We start from the raw sequence: 25,907 nt of genomic DNA, 5'->3' as shown, positions 1-25,907 counted from the left end.
AATCCATCCCACTAACCCATGCCTACACCAATCCATCCCACTAACCCATGCCAATCCATCCCACTAACCCATGCCTGCACCAATCCATCCCACTAATCCATGCCTACACCAATCCATCCCACTAACCCACACCAATCCATCCCACTAACCCACACCAATCCATCCCACTAACCCACACCAATCCATCCCACTAACCCATGCCTGCACCAATCCATCCCACTAACCCATGCCTGCACCAATCCATCCCACTAACCCATGCCTACACCAATCCATCCCACTAACCCACACCAATCCATCCCACTAATCCATGCCTGCACCAATCCATCCCACTAACCCACACCAATCCATCCCACTAATCCATGCCTGCACCAATCCATTCCACTAACCCATGCCTGCACCAATCCATCCCACTAACCCATGCCTGCACCAATCCATTCCACTAACCCATGCCTGCACCAATCCATCCCACTAACCCATGCCTGCACCAATCCATCCCACTAACCCATGCCTACACCAATCCATCCCACTAACCCATGCCTACACCAATCCATCCCACTAGCCCATGCCTACACCAATCCATCCCACTAACCCATGCCTACACCAATCCATCCCACTAACCCATGCCTACACCAATCCATCCTACTAACCCATGCCTGCACCAATCCATCCCACTAACCCACACCAATCCATCCCACTAATCCATGCCTACACCAATCCATCCCACTAACCCATGCCTACACCAATCCATCCCACTAACCCATGCCTACACCAATCCATCCCACTAACCCATGCCTGCACCAATCCATCCCACTAACCCATGCCTACACCAATCCATCCCACTAACCCATGCCTACACCAATCCATCCCACTAACCCATGCCTGCACCAATCCATCCCACTAACCCATGCCTACACCAATCCATCCCACTAACCCATGCCTGCACCAATCCATCCCACTAACCCATGCCTACACCAATCCATCCCACTAATCCACACCAATCCATCCCACTAACCCATGCCTACACCAATCCATCCCACTAACCCATGCCTGCACCAATCCATCCCACTAACCCATGCCTACACCAATCCATCCCACTAACCCACACCAATCCATCCCACTAATCCATGCCTGCACCAATCCATCCCACTAACCCACACCAATCCATCCCACTAATCCATGCCTGCACCAATCCATTCCACTAACCCATGCCTGCACCAATCCATCCCACTAACCCATGCCTGCACCAATCCATTCCACTAACCCATGCCTACACCAATCCATCCCACTAACCCACACCAATCCATCCCACTAACCCATGCCTACACCAATCCATCCCACTAACCCATGCCTACACCAATCCATCCCACTAACCCATGCCTGCACCAATCCATCCCACTAACCCATGCCTGCACCAATCCATCCCACTAACCCATGCCTACACCAATCCATCCCACTAACCCATGCCTACACCAATCCATCCCACTAGCCCATGCCTACACCAATCCATCCCACTAACCCATGCCTACACCAATCCATCCCACTAACCCATGCCTACACCAATCCATCCTACTAACCCATGCCTGCACCAATCCATCCCACTAACCCACACCAATCCATCCCACTAATCCATGCCTACACCAATCCATCCCACTAACCCATGCCTACACCAATCCATCCCACTAACCCATGCCTACACCAATCCATCCCACTAACCCATGCCTGCACCAATCCATCCCACTAACCCATGCCTACACCAATCCATCCCACTAACCCATGCCTACACCAATCCATCCCACTAACCCATGCCTGCACCAATCCATCCCACTAACCCATGCCTACACCAATCCATCCCACTAACCCATGCCTGCACCAATCCATCCCACTAACCCATGCCTACACCAATCCATCCCACTAATCCACACCAATCCATCCCACTAACCCATGCCTGCACCAATCCATCCCACTAACCCATGCCTACACCAATCCATCCCACTAACCCATGCCTACACCAATCCATCCCACTAGCCCATGCCTACACCAATCCATCCCACTAACCCATGCCTACACCAATCCATCCCACTAACCCATGCCTACACCAATCCATCCTACTAACCCATGCCTGCACCAATCCATCCCACTAACCCACACCAATCCATCCCACTAATCCATGCCTACACCAATCCATCCCACTAACCCATGCCTACACCAATCCATCCCACTAACCCATGCCTACACCAATCCATCCCACTAACCCATGCCTACACCAATCCATCCCACTAACCCATGCCTACACCAATCCATCCCACTAACCCATGCCAACACCAATCCATCCCACTAACCCACACCAATCCATCCCACTAATCCATGCCTACACCAATCCATCCCACTAACCCATGCCTACACCAATCCATCCCACTAACCCACACCAATCCATCCCACTAACCCACACCAATCCATCCCACTAACCCATGCCAACACCAATCCATCCCACTAACCCATGCCTACACCAATCCATCCCACTAACCCATGCCAACACCAATCCATCCCACTAACCCATGCCTGCACCAATCCATCCCACTAATCCACACCAATCCATCCCACTAACCCACACCAATCCATCCCACTAACCCACACCAATCCATCCCACTAACCCACACCAATCCATCCCACTAATCCACACCAATCCATCCCACTAACCCACACCAATCCATCCCACTAACCCACACCAATCCATCCCACTAACCCACACCAATCCATCCCACTAACCCACACCAATCCATCCCACTAACCCACACCAATCCATCCCACTAACCCACACCAATCCATCCCACTAACCCACACCAATCCATCCCACTAACCCATGCCTACACCAATCCATCCTACTAACCCATACCAATCCATCCCACTAACCCACACCAATCCATCCCACTAACCCACACCAATCCATCCCACTAACCCACACCAATCCATCCCACTAACCCACACCAATCCATCCCACTAACCCACACCAATCCATCCCACTAACCCACACCAATCCATCCCACTAACCCACACCAATCCATCCTACTAACCCACACCAATCCATCCCACTAACCCACACCAATCCATCCCACTAACCCACACCAATCCATCCTACTAACCCACACCAATCCATCCCACTAACCCACACCAATCCATCCCACTAACCCACACCAATCCATCCCACTAACCCATGCCAACACCAATCCAGCACGTTTAAATTCCTCAGATTTCTCCTTCCTCCTGAAGTGTGCAGTTATTGGGATGGTGTAAAGGGTCTATGGTCTCTTTGTCAATAAAGTGGAGATGATTTTTGTTAATTTTTTATTTAACCTTTATTTAACTAGACAAGTCAGTTCAGAACAAATTCTTATTTACAATGACAGCCTAGGAACAGTGGGTTAACTGCCTGTTCAGGGGCAGAACAACAGATTTTTTACCTTGTTAGCTCAGGGAATCGACCGAGCAACCTTTTGGTTACTAGTCCAACGCTCTAACCACTAGGCTACCTGCTGGTTACTAGTCCAACGCTCTAACCACTAGAATACCTCCCGCCTCTACACCCCCCCCCAGGTAGCCTAGTGGTTAGAGTGTAGGGGCGGAAGGTAGCCTAGTGGTTAGAAATCTTTCCTCTGTTTAGGAGTTGTAGCCTATTATAACATTATAAGCAGAACATGGTGGTGATGATGATGGCGATGAAGATAATGGTGGCCCCTACAGGTGTCTGGACTAACACCTTTCTTGGTCACACTATGGGCAGGGTATCAGTCACCTGTTCACAGGTATGTACCTGATGGTCTGTCCAATCACATGATAGCTCCTCCCCTGTGGGTGTGTCCTTGGGACAGCTGGTCTAAGATTCTCGGGGTTCTGAGGCTGAGGAGGAGGCCGACAGAGAAGCCAGGGGCTGTACTCGTCCCTCCAGCCCAGGGGAGGCTGGGTCTGTGGGGGAGATGAGAGCAGAGAGAGGGCAATATGGGGAGGCTAGGACCTGGAGTTGTTTGGGACTCAGGGCGGACTCGCTGCAGGCCCTCTGACACAGTTCAGACACACTTTGCCAAGTCTTCAGTTTCATCTGGATCAGATTGGTCCTCTCTGTCATGAGATGATCCTTCTCTGTCCTCTGGGAGAAACACAGACAGGGACAGCACACAGACAGGGACAGCACACAGACAGGGACAGCACACAGACAGGGACAGCACACAGACAGGGACAGCACACAGACAGGGACAGCACACAGACAGGGACAGCACACAGAAATCACAAAACACACACCAGAAACACATCATGCAGAAATCCCAAACACACACACACACACTACATTAGTAAATAGAATAGTCCTTTCCTGGAGCAGCTTTAAGAGACAGTCATGTCACCTCACCAGTTTGTCGATCTCACACTCCAGGTTGTGTATACAGTCCAGCTTCCTCTTGCGACAGCGCTGGGCTGCGCTGCGGTTCTTACTCCTGCGTCTGACGTCGTGGACAAAGTCCAGCTGCTCTCTGGTCAGAGTCTGGTGCCTCAACATCAGCTGGAAGTCATTCCTGCTCAACGCCAAAATCTGACTTACAGAGAATGGCAGCTGTAACTGGAAAACACGGAGAGGATCAAGACCGGTCTGGATTGGATCAGATCAATACGTTTGACCATATACAGTGGGGCAAAAAAGTATTTAGTCATTCACCAATTGTGCAAGTTCTCCCACTTAAAAAGATGAGAGAGGCCTGTAATTTTCGTCATAGGTACACTTCAACTATGACAGACAAAATGAGGGAAAAAATCCAGAAAATCACATCTCTCCCAGTATCACCTCCCTGGTCCTCTGGCTGTAGGAGCAGGACTCTCCCTCCCTCTCTCCCAGTATCACCTCCCTGGTCCTCTGGCTGTAGGAGCAGGACTCTCCCTACCTCTCTCCCAGTATCACCTCCCTGGTCCTCTGGCTGTAGGAGCAGGACTCTCCCTACCTCTCTCCCAGTATCACCTCCCTGGTCCTCTGGCTGTAGGAGCAGGACTCTACCTCCCTCTCTCCCAGTATCACCTCCCTGGTCCTCTGGCTGTAGGAGCAGGACTCTCCCTCCCTCTCTCCCAGTATCACCTCCCTGGTCCTCTGGCTGTAGGAGCAGGACTCTACCTCCCTCTCTCCCAGTATCACCTCCCTGGTCCTCTGGCTGTAGGAGCAGGACTCTCCCTCCCTCTCTCCCAGTATCACCTCCCTGGTCCTCTGGCTGTAGGAGCAGGACTCTCCCTACCTCTCTCCCAGTATCACCTCCCTGGTCCTCTGGCTGTAGGAGCAGGACTCTCCCTCCCTCTCTCCCAGTATCACCTCCCTGGTCCTCTGGCTGTAGGAGCAGGACTCTACCTCCCTCTCTCCCAGTATCACCTCCCTGGTCCTCTGGCTGTAGGAGCAGGACTCTCCCTACCTCTCTCCCAGTATCACCTCCCTGGTCCTCTGGCTGTAGGAGCAGGACTCTACCTCCCTCTCTCCCAGTATCACCTCCCTGGTCCTCTGGCTGTAGGAGCAGGACTCTCCTCCCTCTCTCCCAGTATCACCTCCCTGGTCCTCTGGCTGTAGGAGCAGGACTCTCCCTCCCTCTCTCCCAGTATCACCTCCCTGGTCCTCTGGCTGTAGGAGCAGGACTCTACCTCCTCTCTCCCAGTATCACCTCCCTGGTCCTCTGGCTGTAGGAGCAGGACTCTCCCTCCCTCTCTCCCAGTATCACCTCCCTGGTCCTCTGGCTGTAGGAGCAGGACTCTACCTCCCTCTCTCCCAGTATCACCTCCCTGGTCCTCTGGCTGTAGGAGCAGGACTCTACCTACCTCTCTCCCAGTATCACCTCCCTGGTCCTCTGGCTGTAGGAGCAGGACTCTCCCCTCCTCTCCCCAGTATCACCTCCCTGGTCCTCTGGCTGTAGGAGCAGGACTCTACCTCCCTCTCTCCCAGTATCACCTCCCTGGTCCTCTGGCTGTAGGAGCAGGACTCTACCTCCCTCTCTCCCAGTATCACCTCCCTGGTCCTCTGGCTGTAGGAGCAGGACTCTCCCTACCTCTCTCCCAGTATCACCTCCCTGGTCCTCTGGCTGTAGGAGCAGGACTCTACCTCCCTCTCTCCCAGTATCACCTCCCTGGTCCTCTGGCTGTAGGAGCAGGACTCTCCCTCCCAGTATCACCTCCCTGGTCCTCTGGCTGTAGGAGCAGGACTCTACCTCCCTCTCTCCCAGTATCACCTCCCTGGTCCTCTGGCTGTAGGAGCAGGACTCTCCCTACCTCTCTCCCAGTATCACCTCCCTGGTCCTCTGGCTGTAGGAGCAGGACTCTCCCTCCCTCTCTCCCAGTATCACCTCCCTGGTCCTCTGGCTGTAGGAGCAGGACTCTCCCTCCCTCTCTCCCAGTATCACCTCCCTGGTCCTCTGGCTGTAGGAGCAGGACTCTACCTCCCTCTCTCCCAGTATCACCTCCCTGGTCCTCTGGCTGTAGGAGCAGGACTCTCCCTACCTCTCTCCCAGTATCACCTCCCTGGTCCTCTGGCTGTAGGAGCAGGACTCTCCCTACCTCTCTCCCAGTATCACCTCCCTGGTCCTCTGGCTGTAGGAGCAGGACTCACTGTCTCCCTCTCTCCCAGTATCACCTCCCTGGTCCTCTGGCTGTAGGAGCAGGACTCTACCTCCCTCTCTCCCAGTATCACCTCCCTGGTCCTCTGGCTGTAGGAGCAGGACTCTACCTCCCTCTCCCAGTATCACCTCCCTGGTCCTCTGGCTGTAGGAGCAGGACTCTCCCTACCTCTCTCCCAGTATCACCTCCCTGGTCCTCTGGCTGTAGGAGCAGGACTCTACCTCCCTCTCTCCCAGTATCACCTCCCTGGTCCTCTGGCTGTAGGAGCAGGACTCTCCCTACCTCTCTCCCAGTATCACCTCCCTGGTCCTCTGGCTGTAGGAGCAGGACTCTCCCTACATCTCTCCCAGTATCACCTCCCTGGTCCTCTGGCTGTAGGAGCAGGACTCTACCTCCCTCTCTCCCAGTATCACCTCCCTGGTCCTCTGGCTGTAGGAGCAGGACTCTCCCTCCCTCTCTCCCAGTATCACCTCCCTGGTCCTCTGGCTGTAGGAGCAGGACTCTCCCTACCTCTCTCCCAGTATCACCTCCCTGGTCCTCTGGCTGTAGGAGCAGGACTCTCCCTACCTCTCTCCCAGTATCACCTCCCTGGTCCTCTGGCTGTAGGAGCAGGACTCTCCCTACCTCTCTCCCAGTATCACCTCCCTGGTCCTCTGGCTGTAGGAGCAGGACTCTCCCTACCTCTCTCCCAGTATCACCTCCCTGGTCCTCTGGCTGTAGGAGCAGGACTCTCCCTACCTCTCTCCCAGTATCACCTCCCTGGTCCTCTGGCTGTAGGAGCAGGACTCTCCCTACCTCTCTCCCAGTATCACCTCCCTGGTCCTCTGGCTGTAGGAGCAGGACTCTCCCTCCCTCTCTCCCAGTATCACCTCCCTGGTCCTCTGGCTGTAGGAGCAGGACTCTCCCTCCCTCTCTCCCAGTATCACCTCCCTGGTCCTCTGACTGTAGGAGCAGGACTCTCCCTACCTCTCTCCCAGTATCACCTCCCTGGTCCTCTGGCTGTAGGAGCAGGACTCTCCCTACCTCTCTCCCAGTATCACCTCCCTGGTCCTCTGGCTGTAGGAGCAGGACTCTACCTACCTCTCTCCCAGTATCACCTCCCTGGTCCTCTGGCTGTAGGAGCAGGACTCTACCTCCCTCTCTCCCAGTATCACCTCCCTGGTCCTCTGGCTGTAGGAGCAGGACTCTCCCTACCTCTCTCCCAGTATCACCTCCCTGGTCCTCTGGCTGTAGGAGCAGGACTCTCCCTACCTCTCTCCCAGTATCACCTCCCTGGTCCTCTGGCTGTAGGAGCAGGACTCTCCCTCCCTCTCTCCCAGTATCACCTCCCTGGTCCTCTGGCTGTAGGAGCAGGACTCTCCCTACCTCTCTCCCAGTATCACCTCCCTGGTCCTCTGGCTGTAGGAGCAGGACTCTCCCTACCTCTCTCCCAGTATCACCTCCCTGGTCCTCTGGCTGTAGGAGCAGGACTCTCCCTACCTCTCTCCCAGTATCACCTCCCTGGTCCTCTGGCTGTAGGAGCAGGACTCTCCCTACCTCTCTCCCAGTATCACCTCCCTGGTCCTCTGGCTGTAGGAGCAGGACTCTCCCTCCCTCTCTCCCAGTATCACCTCCCTGGTCCTCTGGCTGTAGGAGCAGGACTCTCCCTACCTCTCTCCCAGTATCACCTCCCTGGTCCTCTGGCTGTAGGAGCAGGACTCTCCCTACCTCTCTCCCAGTATCACCTCCCTGGTCCTCTGGCTGTAGGAGCAGGACTCTCCCTCCCTCTCTCCCAGTATCACCTCCCTGGTCCTCTGGCTGTAGGAGCAGGACTCTCCCTCCCTCTCTCCCAGTATCACCTCCCTGGTCCTCTGGCTGTAGGAGCAGGACTCTTCCTACCTCTCTCCCAGTATCACCTCCCTGGTCCTCTGGCTGTAGGAGCAGGACTCTCCCGGTATCACCTCCCTGGTCCTCTGGCTGTAGGAGCAGGACTCTCCCTCCCTCTCTCCCAGTATCACCTCCCTGGTCCTCTGGCTGTAGGAGCAGGACTCTCCCTCCCTCTCTCCCAGTATCACCTCCCTGGTCCTCTGGCTGTAGGAGCAGGACTCTCCCTCCCTCTCTCCCAGTATCACCTCCCTGGTCCTCTGGCTGTAGGAGCAGGACTCTACCTCCCTCTCTCCCAGTATCACCTCCCTGGTCCTCTGGCTGTAGGAGCAGGACTCTACCTCCCTCTCTCCCAGTATCACCTCCCTGGTCCTCTGGCTGTAGGAGCAGGACTCTCCCTCCCTCTCTCCCAGTATCACCTCCCTGGTCCTCTGACTGTAGGAGCAGGACTCTCCCTACCTCTCTCCCAGTATCACCTCCCTGGTCCTCTGGCTGTAGGAGCAGGACTCTCCCGGTATCACCTCCCTGGTCCTCTGGCTGTAGGAGCAGGACTCTCCCTCCCTCTCTCCCAGTATCACCTCCCTGGTCCTCTGGCTGTAGGAGCAGGACTCTCCCTACCTCTCTCCCAGTATCACCTCCCTGGTCCTCTGGCTGTAGGAGCAGGACTCTCCCGGTATCACCTCCCTGGTCCTCTGGCTGTAGGAGCAGGACTCTCCCTCCCTCTCTCCCAGTATCACCTCCCTGGTCCTCTGGCTGTAGGAGCAGGACTCTCCCTACCTCTCTCCCAGTATCACCTCCCTGGTCCTCTGGCTGTAGGAGCAGGACTCTACCTCCCTCTCTCCCAGTATCACCTCCCTGGTCCTCTGGCTGTAGGAGCAGGACTCTACCTCCCTCTCTCCCAGTATCACCTCCCTAGCCTTCTGGCTGTAGGAGCAGGACTCTCCCGGTATCACCTCCCTGGTCCTCTGGCTGTAGGAGCAGGACTCTACCTCCCTCTCTCCCAGTATAACTCACCTCCCTAGCCTTCTGGCTGTAGGAGCAGGACTCACTGTCTCCCTCCGTATCGAAGCAGTCTGAGTCTCCATCATCCCCAGAGGTCAGAGAGGACACACAGGGACTCTTCTCTGACTGGGATGACCCCTCACAGCCCGGCAGCTGGGCGTCCCCTAACCCTGTCCCTCTGTCCATCCCTCTGTCCAGGCCATGGAGGAAAGGACAGTCCCCGGTGCTGGAGGTGAGGTACAGCTGGTTCAGCCAGTCCAACTTGGGGCTCATGCTCCGGGGGTTCAAGGTGGATCTGCTGCCCTGAATGTTCTCAGGCCCGGTCTCAGGTAGGGAGTCCTGGAGGAGGGAAGGAGGAGGAGACGAGAGGTCTGACCAAAGACCATGGGCCAAGTGTTCAGCCACCTCCCTCTCCATGCTGCTCCTCTCTTCCTCTCCCTGTCCGCTCCCTCCCTGCTCCTGTTCTGTCTTTGGCTGACTGGGGATGGAGACAGCTGGATCTAACCCTTCACGGTGCCCTCTACCACCTAGAACACAACCTCCTTCCCCCACACCTCCAGGGCTCTGATGGGCAAGCCCAGGTTCCTCAAGGGGGCATCGGTGTGATGCAGTACCCACTGTGCCCTCATCCAACCCTGGGCTCTGTTCACAGCTGACAGTCCTACCACTGGAAACCTCCATGAGTGGAGATCTAAGGCAGCCGACTCCAGAAGCCTTCTCTGCTTCTCTCCTCCTCTCCTCCACCTCTCCTACCCCCTCATACTTGTCTACGTTCTCCTCGGCTGCCTCTCTCTTTTCCCCATCCTCCTCTCCTTTCCTCTCCTCAACCTCCCCATGTTCTGCCTGGTTAGTCTGTGTCTGTGAGTGATGGGAGGAGTTCTTCTCTCCAGAGATCTCCACTGCAGGACCCTCCTTACAGCCCCCACTACTGGAGCAAGGTAGACAGGACCGGGACTGAGGCAGAGGGCAGCGCTCCTCAGTGACCACTGGGGAATCGAGGGTTGTTTCTGGGATGCAGACGTCCAGACACACACCGTCCTTCCCACAAGCCAGCTGGAACTTACAGGACTTGGGGCACCGCAGGGAGTCGTCAGTCTGGGTGTCTGATTGGATATTGACTTCAGGAGGAGGGGCGGGGGTTTCGCTTTTACATCCTGTCACACCATTTGTTGGTTGGCTGCTTTGACAGGGGGCTCCGCCCACATCCTGTTCAACGGGCGAATCAGAAACCACCCGGACCCCTTTGTCATCATCTAAGACATCCTTGTTAGTGTCGATGTCGCTAAGCTCTGACCTGGGAGACTGTCTCCTGTACTGTGTCTTACAGCAGGTCTTCCTCTGGAAGGAGGACGAACTGCTGCTGAAGAACTTGGGCAGGAGGAAGTCAAAACAGGCCGAGTCCAGATCCCTGAAACCCAGAATAGAGGCACAGTGTCGTATCTCCATGACATTCTCTTTACTGAAGAGCAGCTTGGAGGTGTAGGCGAACTGCAGCAGTGGCTCAAAGCCACTCACCGTCACCTTAGAGAGAGACACAAAGAAACAGAGTCGTGACACAGCAATACACATTAAGTCGACCACAACTAAACCGATGTGGTCACACACACTCTGCTGATTCAGGATGTTCCAGATATTTCCTATCTGACAGAGCATCTCATCTCTTAGCCTAACTACACTCGTGTGATGAGTAACCTTGGGAACGCAAGATTTGTGTACGGTTTAAGCTCAGTGGGATAACCCCCTGGACCTAAGCTCAGCTCAGTGAGATAAGCCCCTGGACCTAAGCTCAGCTCAGTGAGATAACCCCCTGGACCTAAGCTCAGTGGGATAACCCCCTGGACCTAAGCTCAGCTCAGTGGGATAACCCCCTGGACCTAAGCTCAGCTCAGTGGGATAACCCCCTGGACCTAAGCTCAGCTCAGTGGGATAACCCCCTGGACCTAAGCTCAGCTCAGTGAGATAACCCCCTGGACCTAAGCTCAGTGAGATAACCCCCTGGACCTAAGCTCAGCTCAGTGAGATAACCCCCTGGACCTAAGCTCAGTGAGATAACCCCCTGGACCTAAGCTCAGCTCAGTGGGATAACCCCCTGGACCTAAGCTCAGCTCAGTGGGATAACCCCCTGGACCTAAGCTCAGCTCAGTGGGATAACCCCCTGGACCTAAGCTCAGCTCAGTGAGATAAGCCCCTGGACCTAAGCTCAGCTCAGTGAGATAAGCCCCTGGACCTAAGCTCAGCTCAGTGAGATAACCCCCTGGACCTAAGCTCAGCTCAGTGGGATAACCCCCTGGACCTAAGCTCAGCTCAGTGGGATAACCCCCTGGACCTAAGCTCAGCTCAGTGAGATAACCCCCTGGACCTAAGCTCAGCTCAGTGGGATAACCCCCTGGACCTAAGCTCAGCTCAGTGGGATAACCCCCTGGACCTAAGCTCAGCTCAGTGGGATAACCCCCTGGACCTAAGCTCAGCTCAGTGAGATAACCCCCTGGACCTAAGCTCAGCTCAGTGAGATAACCCCTGGACCTAAGCTCAGCTCAGTGAGATAACCCCCTGGACCTAAGCTCAGCTCAGTGAGATAACCCCCTGGACCTAAGCTCAGCTCAGTGAGATAACCCCCTGGACCTAAGCTCAGCTCAGTGGGATAACCCCCTGGACCTAAGCTCAGCTCAGTGAGATAACCCCCTGGACCTAAGCTCAGTGGGATAACCCCCTGGACCTAAGCTCAGCTCAGTGAGATAACCCCCTGGACCTAAGCTCAGCTCAGTGAGATAACCCCCTGGACCTAAGCTCAGCTCAGTGAGATAGATGGACTACTTTAGATTAATGGACTACGTGCAGGGCTTTAGATTAATGGACTACGTGCCAGGCTTTAGATTAATGGACTACGTGCCAGGCTTTAGATTAATGGACTACGTGCCAGGCTTTAGATTAATGGACTACGTGCAGGGCTGTAGATTAATGGACTACGTGCCAGGCTTTAGATTAATGGACTACGTGCCAGGCTTTAGATTAATGGACTACGTGCCAGGCTTTAGATTAATGGACTACGTGCAGGGCTGTAGATTAATGGACTACGTGCCAGGCTTTAGATTAATGGACTACGTGCCAGGCTGTAGATTAATGGACTACGTGCCGGGCTGTAGATTAATGGACTACGTGCCGGGTTTTAGATTAATGGACTACGTGCCAGGCTCTAGATTGATGGACTACGTGCCAGGCTTTAGATTGATGGACTACGTGCAGGGCTTTAGATTAATGGACTACGTGCAGGGCTGTAGATTAATGGACTACGTGCCGGGCTGTAGATTAATGGACTACGTGCCGGGTTTTAGATTAATGGACTACGTGCCAGGCTCTAGATTGATGGACTACGTGCCAGGCTTTAGATTGATGGACTACGTGCAGGGCTTTAGATTAATGGACTACGTGCCGGGCTGTAGATTAATGGACTACGTGCCGGGCTGTAGATTAATGGACTACGTGCCGGGTTTTAGATTAATGGACTACGTGCCAGGCTCTAGATTGATGGACTACGTGCCAGGCTTTAGATTGATGGACTACGTGCAGGGCTTTAGATTAATGGACTACGTGCCAGGCTGTAGATTAATGGACTACGTGCCAGGTTTTAGATTAATGGACTACGTGCCAGGCTCTAGATTGATGGACTACGTGCCAGGCTTTAGATTGATGGACTACGTGCAGGGCTTTAGATTAATGGACTACGTGCCAGGCTGTAGATTAATGGACTACGTGCCAGGTTTTAGATTAATGGACTACGTGCCAGGCTTTAGATTGATGGACTACGTGCCAGGCTTTAGATTAATGGACTACGTGCCAGGCTCTAGATTAATGGACTACGTGCAGGGCTTTAGATTAATGGACTACGTGCAGGGCATTAGATTGATGGACTACGTGCAGGTCTTTAGATTAATGGACTACGTGCCGGGTTTTAGATTAATGGATTACGTGCCGGGCTTTAGATTAATGGACTACGTGCCGGGCTGTAGATTAATGGACTACGTGCCAGGCTTTAGATTAATGGACTACGTGCCGGGCTTTAGATTAATGGACTACGTGCAGGGCTTTAGATTAATGGACTACGTGCCGGGCTTTAGATTAATGGACTACGTGCAGGGCATTAGATTAATGGACTACGTGCCAGGCTCTAGATTAATGGACTACGTGCCAGGCTTTAGATTAATGGACTACGTGCCGGGCTGTAGATTAATGGACTACGTGCCGGGCTGTAGATTAATGGACTACGTGCAGGGCTTTAGATTAATGGACTACGTGCCAGGCTTTAGATTAATGGACTACGTGCAGGGCATTAGATTAATGGACTACGTGCCGGGCTTTAGATTAATGGACTACGTGCCAGGCTGTAGATTAATGCACTACGTGCCGGGCTTTAGATTAATGGACTACGTGCAGGGCTTTAGATTAATGGACTACGTGCAGGGCTTTAGATTAATGGACTACGTGCCGGGCTTTAGATTAATGGACTACGTGCAGGGCTTTAGATTAATGGACTACGTGCAGGGCTTTAGATTAATGGACTACGTGCCAGGCTTTAGATTAATGGACTACGTGCCGGGCTTTAGATTAATGGACTACGTGCCAGGCTTTAGATTAATGGACTACGTGCCGGGCTTTAGATTAATGGACTACGTGCAGGGCTTTAGTTTAATGGACTACGTGCCGGGCTTTAGATTAATGGACTACGTGCAGGGCTTTAGATTAATGGACTACGTGCCGGGCTTTAGAATAATGGACTACGTGCCGGGCTTTAGATTAATGGACTACGTGCCGGGCTTTAGATTAATGGACTACGTGCCTGGTTTTAGATTAATGGACTACGTGCCTGGCTTTAGATTAATGGACTACGTGCCGGGCTGTAGATTAATGGACTACGTGCCGGGTTTTAGATTAATGGACTACGTGCCGGGCTGTAGATTAATGGACTACGTGCCGGGCTTTAGATTAATGGACTACGTGCCAGGCTGTAGATTAATGGACTACGTGCCGGGTTTTAGATTAATGGACTACGTGCCAGGCTGTAGATTAATGGACTACGTGCCGGGCTTTAGATTAATGGACTACGTGCCGGGCTTTGTTCCCCTCTCACCTCCTGAGGCAGGGTGATGACGAGCCCTGGGCCCGCGTGGGACGAGACCCTGTGAGTGAAGTATTTACTGCAGGAAGCTAGCACAGAGCGATGGGCCCTGAAGCTCCTCCCTCCCACCACCACTGTGATGTCACACAGCAGGTCACGCCTCCGCTGGTCGTCCAGGCAACGCAGCACATGGCAGCTGTGCACTGAGGACTCAAAGGTAAACACGGAGGACCGCGGGGGGCTCTCCAGACTAGACATGGAGACGGACATCTGTAGAAGACACACAGAGAGAGTGAAGATGATGACATGTAAAAAAAAATATATATATATATATCTTATCCTACTGGCTAAATACAGTGTAGCCTAACCTAATGAGCTGTTACAGACTATTAAATATTGTAAACAACTAGTCAAATCAACCCCCCCATTGAGGAGGATTAAAACCAAACAGAAACAGTTTTAACAACTTAGGTGATGACATCTCAATGTCATTATTCAGCGTAATGAGAGTTTACATTTACACGCATCTGTGTGGGCCCGGACGACTCCCGATCACGGCCAGGCTGTGATACAGCCCAGGACCGAACCATGGTCTGTAGTGACACGTCTAAACCGCTGTGCCACTCGTGAATCCCCTCAAGATAAATATTTTTAAAAGCAATAAATTACAAATTCATTTACTCTTAAAATATCCTTAAATCTCAAATATGACATTATAGTACATTCTGTCTAGGCTACTATAGCCTACATGTCTAACACCTGACTGAAGAATGAACTCACCGAGCTTGATTTGGATTAGTCAAGTCATGCAAGGCGGGGTGTGTGTGTGTGTGTGTGTGTGTGTGTGTGTGTGTGTGTGTGTGTGTGTGTGTGTGTGTGTGTGTGTGTGGTCTGACGTAACAGCGTGGAGAGTCCTGACTCATGCGCTCCTGCTGATTAAAAGCAAATTCACGCCTGAACCGAAAACGTGGTCGGTGACACCGTGTGACGCAATGGCGGAGCCTCCGGAGTCCAAATTCAGCTCTGTGCCGCGTCGTCGTGGCCTCTACATTTTGTAAGAAACGTGGTGGGCTCCGTATAGTTCCGCATCGATATGATCGGTTGTCTGTCGATGCCCTCATCCTGTATGAACACAAACTGCCTTCACAACAGCTCTGCACAATATGTATGAATGCCCTAACTTCTGCAGAGGACAGATCACCGCTGCACGGCCAACGCAGATAACAGATTGACCATGTAAAGCCTTTCCGGATGAGCAAGCGATTTCCCGTCTGTCCCGTTCTGTCCCCACCCTTGCGGATTTGACCGTATAACTACCAGGTTTTCCAAGTAACCCACAGAGTTCACAACCTACATGGATTCTACAGGTTATAGGTCTATATTTACACGCACAGACAGCAAGGTTTGTCCCAGTCGTCAAAAAGGAAACGTTGGATGGCAAATTTGCGCGAGTCAGGTTCAAATCCTATATTTCCAACCTTCTATGTCTTTGGAAAAAGGACAGGCTAAACAGTTCTGTGACGGGCTAAACAGTTCTGTGACGGGCTAAACAGTTCTGTGACGGGCTAAACAGTTCTGTGACGGGCTAAACAGTTCTGCGACGGGCTAAACAGTTCTGCGACGGGCTAAACAGTTCTGTGACGGGCTAAACAGTTCTGTGACGGGCTAAACAGTTCTGTGACGGGCTAAACAGTTCTGTGACGGGCTAAACAGTTCTGTGACGGGCTAAACAGTTCTGTGACGGGCTAAACAGTTCTGTGACGGGCTAAACAGTTCTGTGACGGGCTAAACAGTTCTGAGATACACCGCAATGAAATACATCACCATGTGAACGAGGCATTTAGGCTACCAGAGCCCGCTGTATAGACTAGATAGACCACTCCAATAATGTACTTTAATAATAAATGAAATACCACCATGTAAACGAGGCATTTAGGCTACCAGAGCCCGCAGTATAGACTAGATAGACCACTCCAATAATGTACTTTAATAATAAATGAAATACCACCATGTAAACGAGGCATTTAGGCTACCAGAGCCCGCTGTATAGACTAGATAGACCACTCCAATAATGTACTTTAATAATAAATGAAATACCACCATGTAAACGAGGCATTTAGGCTACCAGAGCCCGCTGTATAGACTAGATAGACCACTCCAATAATGTACTTTAATAATAAATGAAATACCACCATGTAAACGAGGCATTTAGGCTACCAGAGCCCGCTGTATAGACTAGATAGACCACTCCAATAACGTACTTTAATAATAAATGAAATACCACCATGTAAACGAGGCATTTAGACTACCAGAGCCCGCTGTATATACTAGATAGACCACTCCAATAATGTACTTTAATAATAAATGAAATACCACCATGTAAACGAGGCATTTAGGCTACCAGAGCCCGCTGTATAGACTAGATAGACCACTCCAATAATGTACTTTAATAATAAATGAAATACCACCATGTAAACGAGGCATTTAGGCTACCAGAGCCCGCTGTATAGACTAGATAGACCACTCCAATAATGTACTTTAATAATAAATGAAATGCCACCATGTAAACGAGGCATTTAGGCTACCAGAGCCCGCTGTATAGACTAGATAGACCACTCCAATAACGTACTTTAATAATAAATGAAATACCACCATGTAAACGAGGCATTTAGGCTACCAGAGCCCGCTGTATAGACTAGATAGACCACTCCAATAACGTACTTTAATAATAAAGCACACAGTACAATAGCAAATGTCTAGTGTTCATAGGTTTCTAACCAAACAACACAATTTAGTGAGAATAAAAAACGATCAGCAGAACTAACCTGACATCGGTTATCCTACAACGACGAAGAGCTGAAATCAAACAGGTTTATATTCACGACGTGAGAAATCCACCCAGTCTTCAACTTTTGCTGACAACTTTAACTAACTGGCGGAGCCAATCCTTCGGAGCCTTAGTCATCTGACTTTCAGCCTGTACTGTCACCTTTCTAACGTTCCCTTATTGGCTACGGTCTCTCTCTGTCACAGTTAACTTCCGCATTTAAAGGCATCCAGCAGCCTACTGTAGCCGGTGTTTGACTGGCATTTTGTGAAAGAGGGTTCTTTGATCAAGAAAGAGAAAGGAGAATAGATAGTGAATTAATTATTGTATTAATGTCTATTAACCCTTTATTAGCCAATGTAAAGCGCATACTTTAATCTGAAGGTGTCAGGATTCCTTTGTGGCCATCTCTCACAGAGATCCCTTTGTTGCCATCTCTCACAGAGATCCCTTTGTTGCCATCTCTCACATAGATCCCTTTGTTGCCATCTCTCACAGAGATCCCTTTGTTGCCATCTCTCACAGAGATCCCTTTGTGGCCATCTCTCACAGAGATCCCTTTGCCATCTCTCACAGAGATCCCTTTGTTGCCATCTCTCACAGAGATCCCTTTGTTGCCATCTCTCACAGAGATCCCTTTGTTGCCATCTCTCACAGAAATCGCTTTGTTGCCATCTCTCACAGAGATCCCTTTGTTGCCATCTCTCACAGAGATCCCTTTGTTGCCATCTCTCACAGAGATCGCTTTGTTGCCATCTCTCACAGAGATCCCTTTGTTGCCATCTCTCACAGAGATCCCTTTGTTGCCATCTCTCACAGAGATCCCTTTGTGGCCATCTCTCACAGAGATCCCTTTGTGGCCATCTCTCACAGAGATCCCTTTGTTGCCATCTCTCACAGAGATCCCTTTGTTGCCATCTCTCACAGAGATCCCTTTGTGGCCATCTCTCACAGAGATCTCTTTGTTGCCATCTCTCACAGAGATCTCTTTGTTGCCATCTCTCACAGAGATCCCTTTGTTGCCATCTCTCACAGAGATCCCTTTGTTGCCATCTCTCACAGAGATCCCTTTGTGGCCATCTCTCACAGAGATCCCTTTGTGGCCATCTCTCACAGAGATCCCTTTGTTGCCATCTCTCACAGAGATCCCTTTGTTGCCATCTCTCACAGAGATCCCTTTGTTGCCATCTCTCACAGAGATTGCTTTGTTGCCATCTCTCACAGAGATCCCTTTGTTGCCATCTCTCACAGAGATCCCTTTGCCATCTCTCACAGAGATCCCTTTGTTGCCATCTCTCACAGAGATCCCTTTGTTGCCATCTCTCACAGAGATCCCTTTGTTGCCATCTCTCACAGAAATCGCTTTGTTGCCATCTCTCACAGAGATCCCTTTGTTGCCATCTCTCACAGAGATCCCTTTGTTGCCATCTCTCACAGAGATCCCTTTGTGGCCATCTCTCACAGAGATCCCTTTGTGGCCATCTCTCACAGAGATCCCTTTGTTGCCATCTCTCACAGAGATCCCTTTGTTGCCATCTCTCACAGAGATCCCTTTGTTGCCATCTCTCACAGAGATTGCTTTGTTGCCATCTCTCACAGAGATCCCTTTGTTGCCATCTCTCACAGAGATCCCTTTGCCATCTCTCACAGAGATCCCTTTGTTGCCATCTCTCACAGAGATCCCTTTGTTGCCATCTCTCACAGAAATCGCTTTGTTGCCATCTCTCACAGAGATCCCTTTGCCATCTCTCACAGAGATCCCTTTGTTGCCATCTCTCACAGAGATCCCTTTGTTGCCATCTCTCACAGAGATCCCTTTGTTGCCATCTCTCACAGAGATCGCTTTGTTGCCATCTCTCACAGAGAACCCTTTGTGGCCATCTCTCACAGAGATCCCTTTGTGGCCATCTCTCACAGAGATCCCTTTGTTGCCATCTCTCACAGAGATCCCTTTGTTGCCATCTCTCACAGAGATTGCTTTGTTGCCATCTCTCACAGAGATCCCTTTGTTGCCATCTCTCACAGAGATCCCTTTGTTGCCATCTCTCACAGAGATCGCTTTGTTGCCATCTCTCACAGAGATCTCTTTGATATATGTGAAACTTTCTTGGAAACATTCAAATCTGGCCTATAAATCTATTTATTCACAAGCTTCTCAGTACCTGGAGCGACACCGGGGTGGGCAGGAGGGAGACCGGGGAGGGCTGGAGGGAGACCGGGGAGGGCTGGAGGGAGACCGGGGAGGGCTGGAGGGAGACCGGGGTGGGCTGGAGGGAGACCGGTGTGGGCTGGAGCGAGACCGGGGTGGGCTGGAGGGAGACCGGGGTGGGCTGGAGCGAGACCGGGGTGGGCTGGGGCGAGACCGGGGAGGGCTGGAGCCGGGGTGGGCTGGGGCGAGACCGGGGTGGGCTGGAGGGAGACCGGGGTGGGCTGGGCTGGGGCGAGACCGGGGTGGGCTGGGGCGAGACATGGGAGGGCTGGAGCGAGACATGGGAGGGCTGGAGGGAGACCGGGGTGGGCTGGGGCGAGACCGGGGTGGGCTGGAGGGAGACCGGGGTGGGCTGGAGGGAGACCGGGGGGCTGGGCTGGAGGGAGACCGGGGTGGGCTGGAGGGAGACCGGGGTGGGCTGGGGCGAGACCGGGGTTGGCTGGAGAGAGACCGGGGTGGGCTGGGGCGAGACCGGGGTGGGCTGGAGGGAGACCGGGGTGGGCTGGAGGGAGACCGGGGTGGGCTGGGGCGAGACCGGGGTGGGCTGGGGCGAGACCGGGGTGGGCTGGGGCGAGACATGGGAGGGCTGGAGGGAGACCGGGGTGGGCTGGGGCGAGACCGGGGAGGGCTGGAGCCGGGGTGGGCTGGGGCGAGACCGGGGTGGGCTGGAGGGAGACCGGGGTGGGCTGGAGGGAGACCTGGGAGGGCTGGGCGAGACCGACGTGGGCTGGAGCGAGGTGGGCTTTTCATCATAGGTACACTTCAACTATGACAGACAAAATGAGAAAAAAAATCCAGAAAATCACATTGTAGGATTATTAAAGAATTTATTTGCAAATTATGGTGAAAATAAGTATTTTGTCAATAACAAAAGTTTATCTCAATACTTTGTTATATACCCTTTGTTGGCAATGACAGAGGTCAAACGTTTTCTGTAAGTCTTCACAAGGTTTTCACACACTGTTGCTGGTATTTTGTCCCATTCCTCCATGCAGATCTCCTCTAGAGCAGTGATGTTTTGGGGCTGTTGCTGGGCAACACGGACTTTCAACTCCCTCCAAAGATTTTCTATGGGGTTGAGATCTGGAGACTGGCTAGGCCACTCCAGGCCCTTGAAATGCTTCTTACGAAGCCACTCCTTCGTTGCCCAGGCGGTGTGTTTGGGATCATTGTCATGCTGAAAGACCCAGCCATGTTTTATCTTCAATGCCCTTGCTGATGGAAGGAGGTTTTCACTCAAAATCTCACGATACATGGCCCCATTCATTCTTTCCTTTACACGGATCAGTCGTCCTGGTCCCTATGCAGAAAAACACCCCCAAAGCATGATATTTCCACCCCCATGCTTCACAGTAGGTATGGTGTTCTTTGGATGCAACTCAGCATTCTTTGTCCTCCAAACATGACTAGTTGAGTTTTTACCAAAAAGTTCTGTTTTTTTTTTTCATCTGACCATATGACATTCTCCCAATCTTATTTTGGATCATCCAAATGCTCTCTAGCAAACTTCAGACGGGCCTGGACATGTACTGGCTTAAGCAGGGGGACACGTCTGGCACTGCAAGATTTGAGTCCCTGGCGGCGTGGTGTGTCACTGATGGTAGGCTTTGTAACTTTGGTCCCAGCTCTCTGCAGGTCATTCACTAGGTCCCCCCGTGTGGTTCTGGGATTTTTGCTCACCGTTCTTGTGATCATTTTGACCCCACGGTGTGAGATTTTGCGTGGAGCCCTAGCTCTGGTGAGATTTTGCGTGGAGCCCCAGATCAAGGGAGATTATCAGTGGTCTTGTATGTCTTCCATTTCCTAATAATTACTCCCACAGTTGATTTCATCAAACCAAGCTGCTTACCTATTGCAGATTCAGTCTTCCCAGCCTGGTGCAGGTCTACAATTTCGTTTCTGGTGTCCTTTGACAGCTCTTTGGTCTTGGCCATAGTGGAGTTTGGAGTGTGACTGTTTGAGGTTGTGGACAGGTGTTTTTTATACTGTAAACAAGTTCAAACACGTGCCATTAATATTGGTAACTAGTGGAGGACAGAGGAGCCTCTTAAAGAAGAAGTTACAGGTCTGTGAGAGCCAGAAATCTTGCTTGTTTGTAGGAGACCAAATACTTATTTTTCACCATAATTTGCAAATAAATAAACATTTTTTAGAAAATGAGACGGAAGGATCACGCTGACGGAAGTCCACATAAAAACATCTGTTTCATAATAGAGACGTTTATTGTGCCACGTACAGAGTAGGTAATCGTTGTATTGTTTCCCCTTCCACGGGTAACAACAGTTACTACAGGGAACTAGTAAGAAACACAATGTCATTATGACAAGCCTACTCCCTCCAATTTTAATAACAAATACTTCCACTATTTCGCAACAGTGGCAGAATATCTCATATCACCCATCTACTTTAATGCCTTATATTTCTACCACATCGAGAACCATCCTCGATTGTAAGTGCCGCTTTGTTATCCTAGTATATACATGGGGAACTGAGGAGGGGCAGGACCCTCAGACCCTAACATGGAGGGGAGAGAGGGAGAGGAAAGAGCAGTTTATACTGCAACACACCACCTGCTGTTCTTTACAAGCTCTGAGATTCACAAACCCAGACTGCTATCAGAACTACATTCTGCCGGGTTGTATGGATGGAACTGCTGGGTTGTATGGATGGCCCTGCTGGGTTGTACGGATGGTCCTGCTGGGTTGTACGGATGGACCTGCTGGGTTGTATGGATGGCCCTGCCGGGTTGTACGGATGGCCCTGCCGGGTTGTATGGATGGCCCTGCCGGGTTGTACGGATGGCCCTGCCGGGTTGTATGGATGGCCCTGCCGGGTTGTACGGATGGCCCTGCCGGGTTGTATGGATGGCCCTGCCGGGTTGTACGGATGGAACTGCTGGGTTGTACGGATGGCCCTGATGGGTTGTACGGATGGCCCTAATGGGTTGTATGGATTGCCCTGTCGGGTTGTATGGATGGCCCTGCAGGGTTGTACGGATGGCCCAGATGGGTTGTATGGATGGCTCTGATGGGTTGTATGGATGGCCCTGCATGGGTTGTACTGACGGCCCTACTGGGTTGTACGGATGGCCCTGATGGGTTGTATGGATGGCCCTGATGGGTTGTATGGATGGCCCTGTCGGGTTGTATGGATGGCCCTGCTGGGTTGTATGGATGGCCCTGCTGGGTTGCATGGATGGCCCTGCTGGGTTGTACGGATGGTCCTGCTGGGTTGTACGGATGGCCCTGCTGGGTTGTACGGATGGTCCTGCTGGGTTGTACGGATGGCCCTGCTGGGTTGTACGGATGGCCCTGCTGGGTTGTACGGATGGCCCTGCTGGGTTGTACGGACGGCCCTGCTGGGTTGTACGGATGGACCTGCTGGGTTGTACGGATGGCCCTGCTGGGTTGTACGGATGGCCCTGCTGGGTTGTACGGACGGCCCTGCTGGGTTGTACGGATGGCCCTGCTGGGTTGTACGGATGGCCCTGCTGGGTTGTACGGATGGCCCTGCTGGGTTGTACGGATGGCCCTGCTGAGTTGTACGGATGGCCCTGCTGGGTTGTACGGATGGACCTGCTGGGTTGTACGGATGGCCCTGCTGGGTTGTACGGATGGCCCTGCTGGGTTGTACGGATGGCCCTACTGGGTTGTACGGATGGCCCTGCTGGGTTGTACGGATGGCCCTGCTGGGTTGTACGGATGGCCCTGCTGGGTTGTACGGATGGCCCTGCTGGGTTGTACGGATGGCCCTGCTGGGTTGTACGGATGGCCCTGCTGGGTTGTACGGATGGCCCTGCTGGGTTGTACGGATGGCCCTGCTGGGTTGTACGGATGGCCCTACTGGGTTGTACGGATGGCCCTACTGGGTTGTATGGATGGCCCTGATGGGTTGTACGGATGGCCCTGATGGGTTGTACGGATGGCCCTGATGGGTTGTACGGATGGCCCTGATGGGTTGTACGGATGGCCCTGATGGGTTGTATGGATGGCCCTGATGGGTTGTATGGATGGCCCTGTCGGGTTGTATGGATGGCCCTGCTGGGTTGTATGGATGGCCCTGCTGGGTTGTACGGATGGCCCTGATGGGTTGTATGGATGGCCCTGATGGGTTGTATGGATGGCCCTGATGGGTTGTATGGATGGCCCTGATGGGTTGTATGGATGGCCCTGTCGGGTTGTACGGATGGCCCTGCTGGGGCCAGGGCAACCTTGCACAATACCCTAGATGCAGTTACACCCCTAAAAACATTTGTCATAAGAAACTAGCTCCCTGGTATACAGAAAATACCCGAGCTCTGAAGCAAGTTTCCAGAAAATTGGAATGGAAATGGCGCCACACCAAACTGGAAGTCTTCCGACTAGCTTGGAAAGACAGTACCGTGCAGTACCGAAGAGCCCTTACTGCTGCTCGATCATCCTATTTTTCTAACTTAATTGAGAATAAAAACAATGCAAAATGTACACTGCTCAAAAAAATAAAGGGAACACTTAAACAACACAATGTAACTCCAAGTCAATCACACTTCTGTGAAACTGTCCACTTAGGAAGCAAAACTGATAGAAAATACATTTCACATGCTGTTGTGCAAATGGAATAGACAACAGGTGGAAATTATAGGCAATTAGCAAGACACCCTCAATAAAGGAGTGGTTCTGCAGGTGGTGACCACAGACCACTTCTCAGTCCCTATGCTTCCTGGCTGATGTTTTGGTCACTTTTGAATGCTGGCGGTGCTTTCACTCTAGTGGTAGCATGAGACGGAGTCTACAACCCACACAAGTGGCTCAGGTAGTGCAGCTCATCCAGGATGGCACATCAATGCGAGCTGTGGCAAGAAGGTTTGCTGTGTCTGTCAGCGTAGTGTCCAGAGCATGAAGGCACTACCAGGAGACAGGCCAATACATCAGGAGACGTGGAGGAGGCCGTAGGAGGGCAACAACCCAGCAGCAAGACCGCTAACTCCGCTTTTGTGCAAGGAGGAGTACTGCCAGAGCCCTGCAAAATGACCTCCAGCAGGCCACAAATGTGCATGTGTCTGCTCAGACGGTCAGAAACAGACCCCATTAGGGTGGTATGAGGGCCCGACGTCCACAGGTGGGGGTTGTGCTTACAGCCCAACACCGTGCAGGACGTTTGGGATTTGCCAGAGAACTCCAAGATCGGAGTAGGACAGGTCGGTCACGATCGGCTACACACCGCACCCACCAAGGAGTATCACGCGAGAGTTGGGTTCAACAGGGTCTAGCTCCAACAGATATTTAATGTGGCATTAGCTCGCCAGTGGGCGTGGCATTAGCTCGCCAGTGGGCGTGGCATTAGCTCACCAGCGGGCGTGGCATTAGCTCCCCAGCGGGCGTGGCATTAGCTCCCCAGTGGGCGTGGCATTAGCTCACCAGTGGGCGTGGCATTAGCTCACCAGTGGGCGTGGCATTAGCTCCCCAGCGGGCGTGGCATTAGCTCCCCAGCGGGCGTGGCATTAGCTCCCCAGCAGGCGTGGCATTAGCTCCCCAGTGATGCATGTATTGACGTAATGCTAGTGTGTGCAGCATGTAATGTAATTAATGCTAATGGGCTTCATACTGTTACAAGTACCTTCAAAAAGGCAGTTGGCACGGCGTGTAGCTACGACAGTCCGCAGATATTAAAACCTACCAGTCAAAGCTCAACATCGCCCTCTAGGATCAGAAATCAGTCACTGACCATCCTCTCACTGAGTCTAAATTGTTAAAAATGTATAGGTCCTCCTTCATTGCCCTGATTAGAAACAGACCAGGTGAAAGCTAAGCTAGTCTAATGATGAGCTTCATTGTTTCAATTGTGAAGTAGAATTTGCCACTGCACTTTATAAACTATTATAAACTACAGCCCAGTGCCAACGTATTCAAATCATACAGCAAGTGTTGTTACCATAAAAAAAACATGCCAGAATTGAAATGAGAATTACACGGTTGATGAGGCCACAGAAGAGAATGGATATTTAAGCAAATCAAGATACAGATTTGGCCTGTGACTAGACAGGAGAGTGGCGCCATCTAGAGGCACCAAAAAAATACTACCACTTGACAGGCACAATCTACTGTACGGAGTCTTTGTCAGATGTTCTCAGCAGTCAGCAACACCACGGTCAACAACCCTGGGTCTGCAGAGATGCAGTCAAAATGTACACGCCAGTGGACGTTCACGCTTGATTCAACAAAATTACTCTTTACTGGGTCGTGTATTTCAGCGAAGGCTTACGAAGTCTTCAGAAAGATGCTGTAATT

The 25,907-nt window shown here is 52.1% G+C and overlaps 1 protein-coding gene across 1 annotated transcript; it reads right to left on the bottom strand.

The window, feature by feature from the left end:
- Positions 1 to 3,325: 3,325 nt before the first annotated feature.
- Positions 3,326 to 17,554, bottom strand: LOC135551106 (transcription regulator protein BACH1-like). The gene is made up of 5 exons (XM_064982528.1): positions 17,431 to 17,554; positions 14,618 to 14,875; positions 9,505 to 11,013; positions 4,400 to 4,606; positions 3,326 to 4,141 (listed from the first exon to the last, which is right to left on the bottom strand). Exons 2-5 carry the CDS (start codon positions 14,873 to 14,875, stop codon positions 3,872 to 3,874), a joined length of 2,244 nt encoding a protein of 747 aa, XP_064838600.1. The 5' UTR covers positions 17,431 to 17,554; the 3' UTR covers positions 3,326 to 3,871.
- Between the last annotated feature and the right edge of the window lie 8,353 nt (positions 17,555 to 25,907).

The sequence above is a fragment of the Oncorhynchus masou genome, chromosome 12, assembly GCF_036934945.1.
Source record: "Oncorhynchus masou masou isolate Uvic2021 chromosome 12, UVic_Omas_1.1, whole genome shotgun sequence".
Taxonomy (NCBI): domain Eukaryota; kingdom Metazoa; phylum Chordata; class Actinopteri; order Salmoniformes; family Salmonidae; genus Oncorhynchus; species Oncorhynchus masou.
Note: the sequence above shows the minus strand (reverse complement) of the source record. Positions and strands in the feature narration are given on the sequence as shown.

What these genes read in the sequence shown, in the direction of transcription:
- LOC135551106 (XM_064982528.1), bottom strand. Translation starts at nt 14,875, where the DNA reads ATGTCCGTCTCCATGTCTAGTCTGGAGAGCCCCCCGCGGTCCTCCGTG. An exon ending in TCATCACCCTGCCTCAGGAG is followed by an intron (nt 11,014 to 14,617) that starts GTGAGAGGGGAA and finishes TCTCTCTCTAAG; the next exon opens with GTGACGGTGAGTGGCTTTGA. An exon ending in AGTGTGAGATCGACAAACTG is followed by an intron (nt 4,142 to 4,399) that starts GTGAGGTGACAT and finishes TGTTTCTCCCAG; the next exon opens with AGGACAGAGAAGGATCATCT.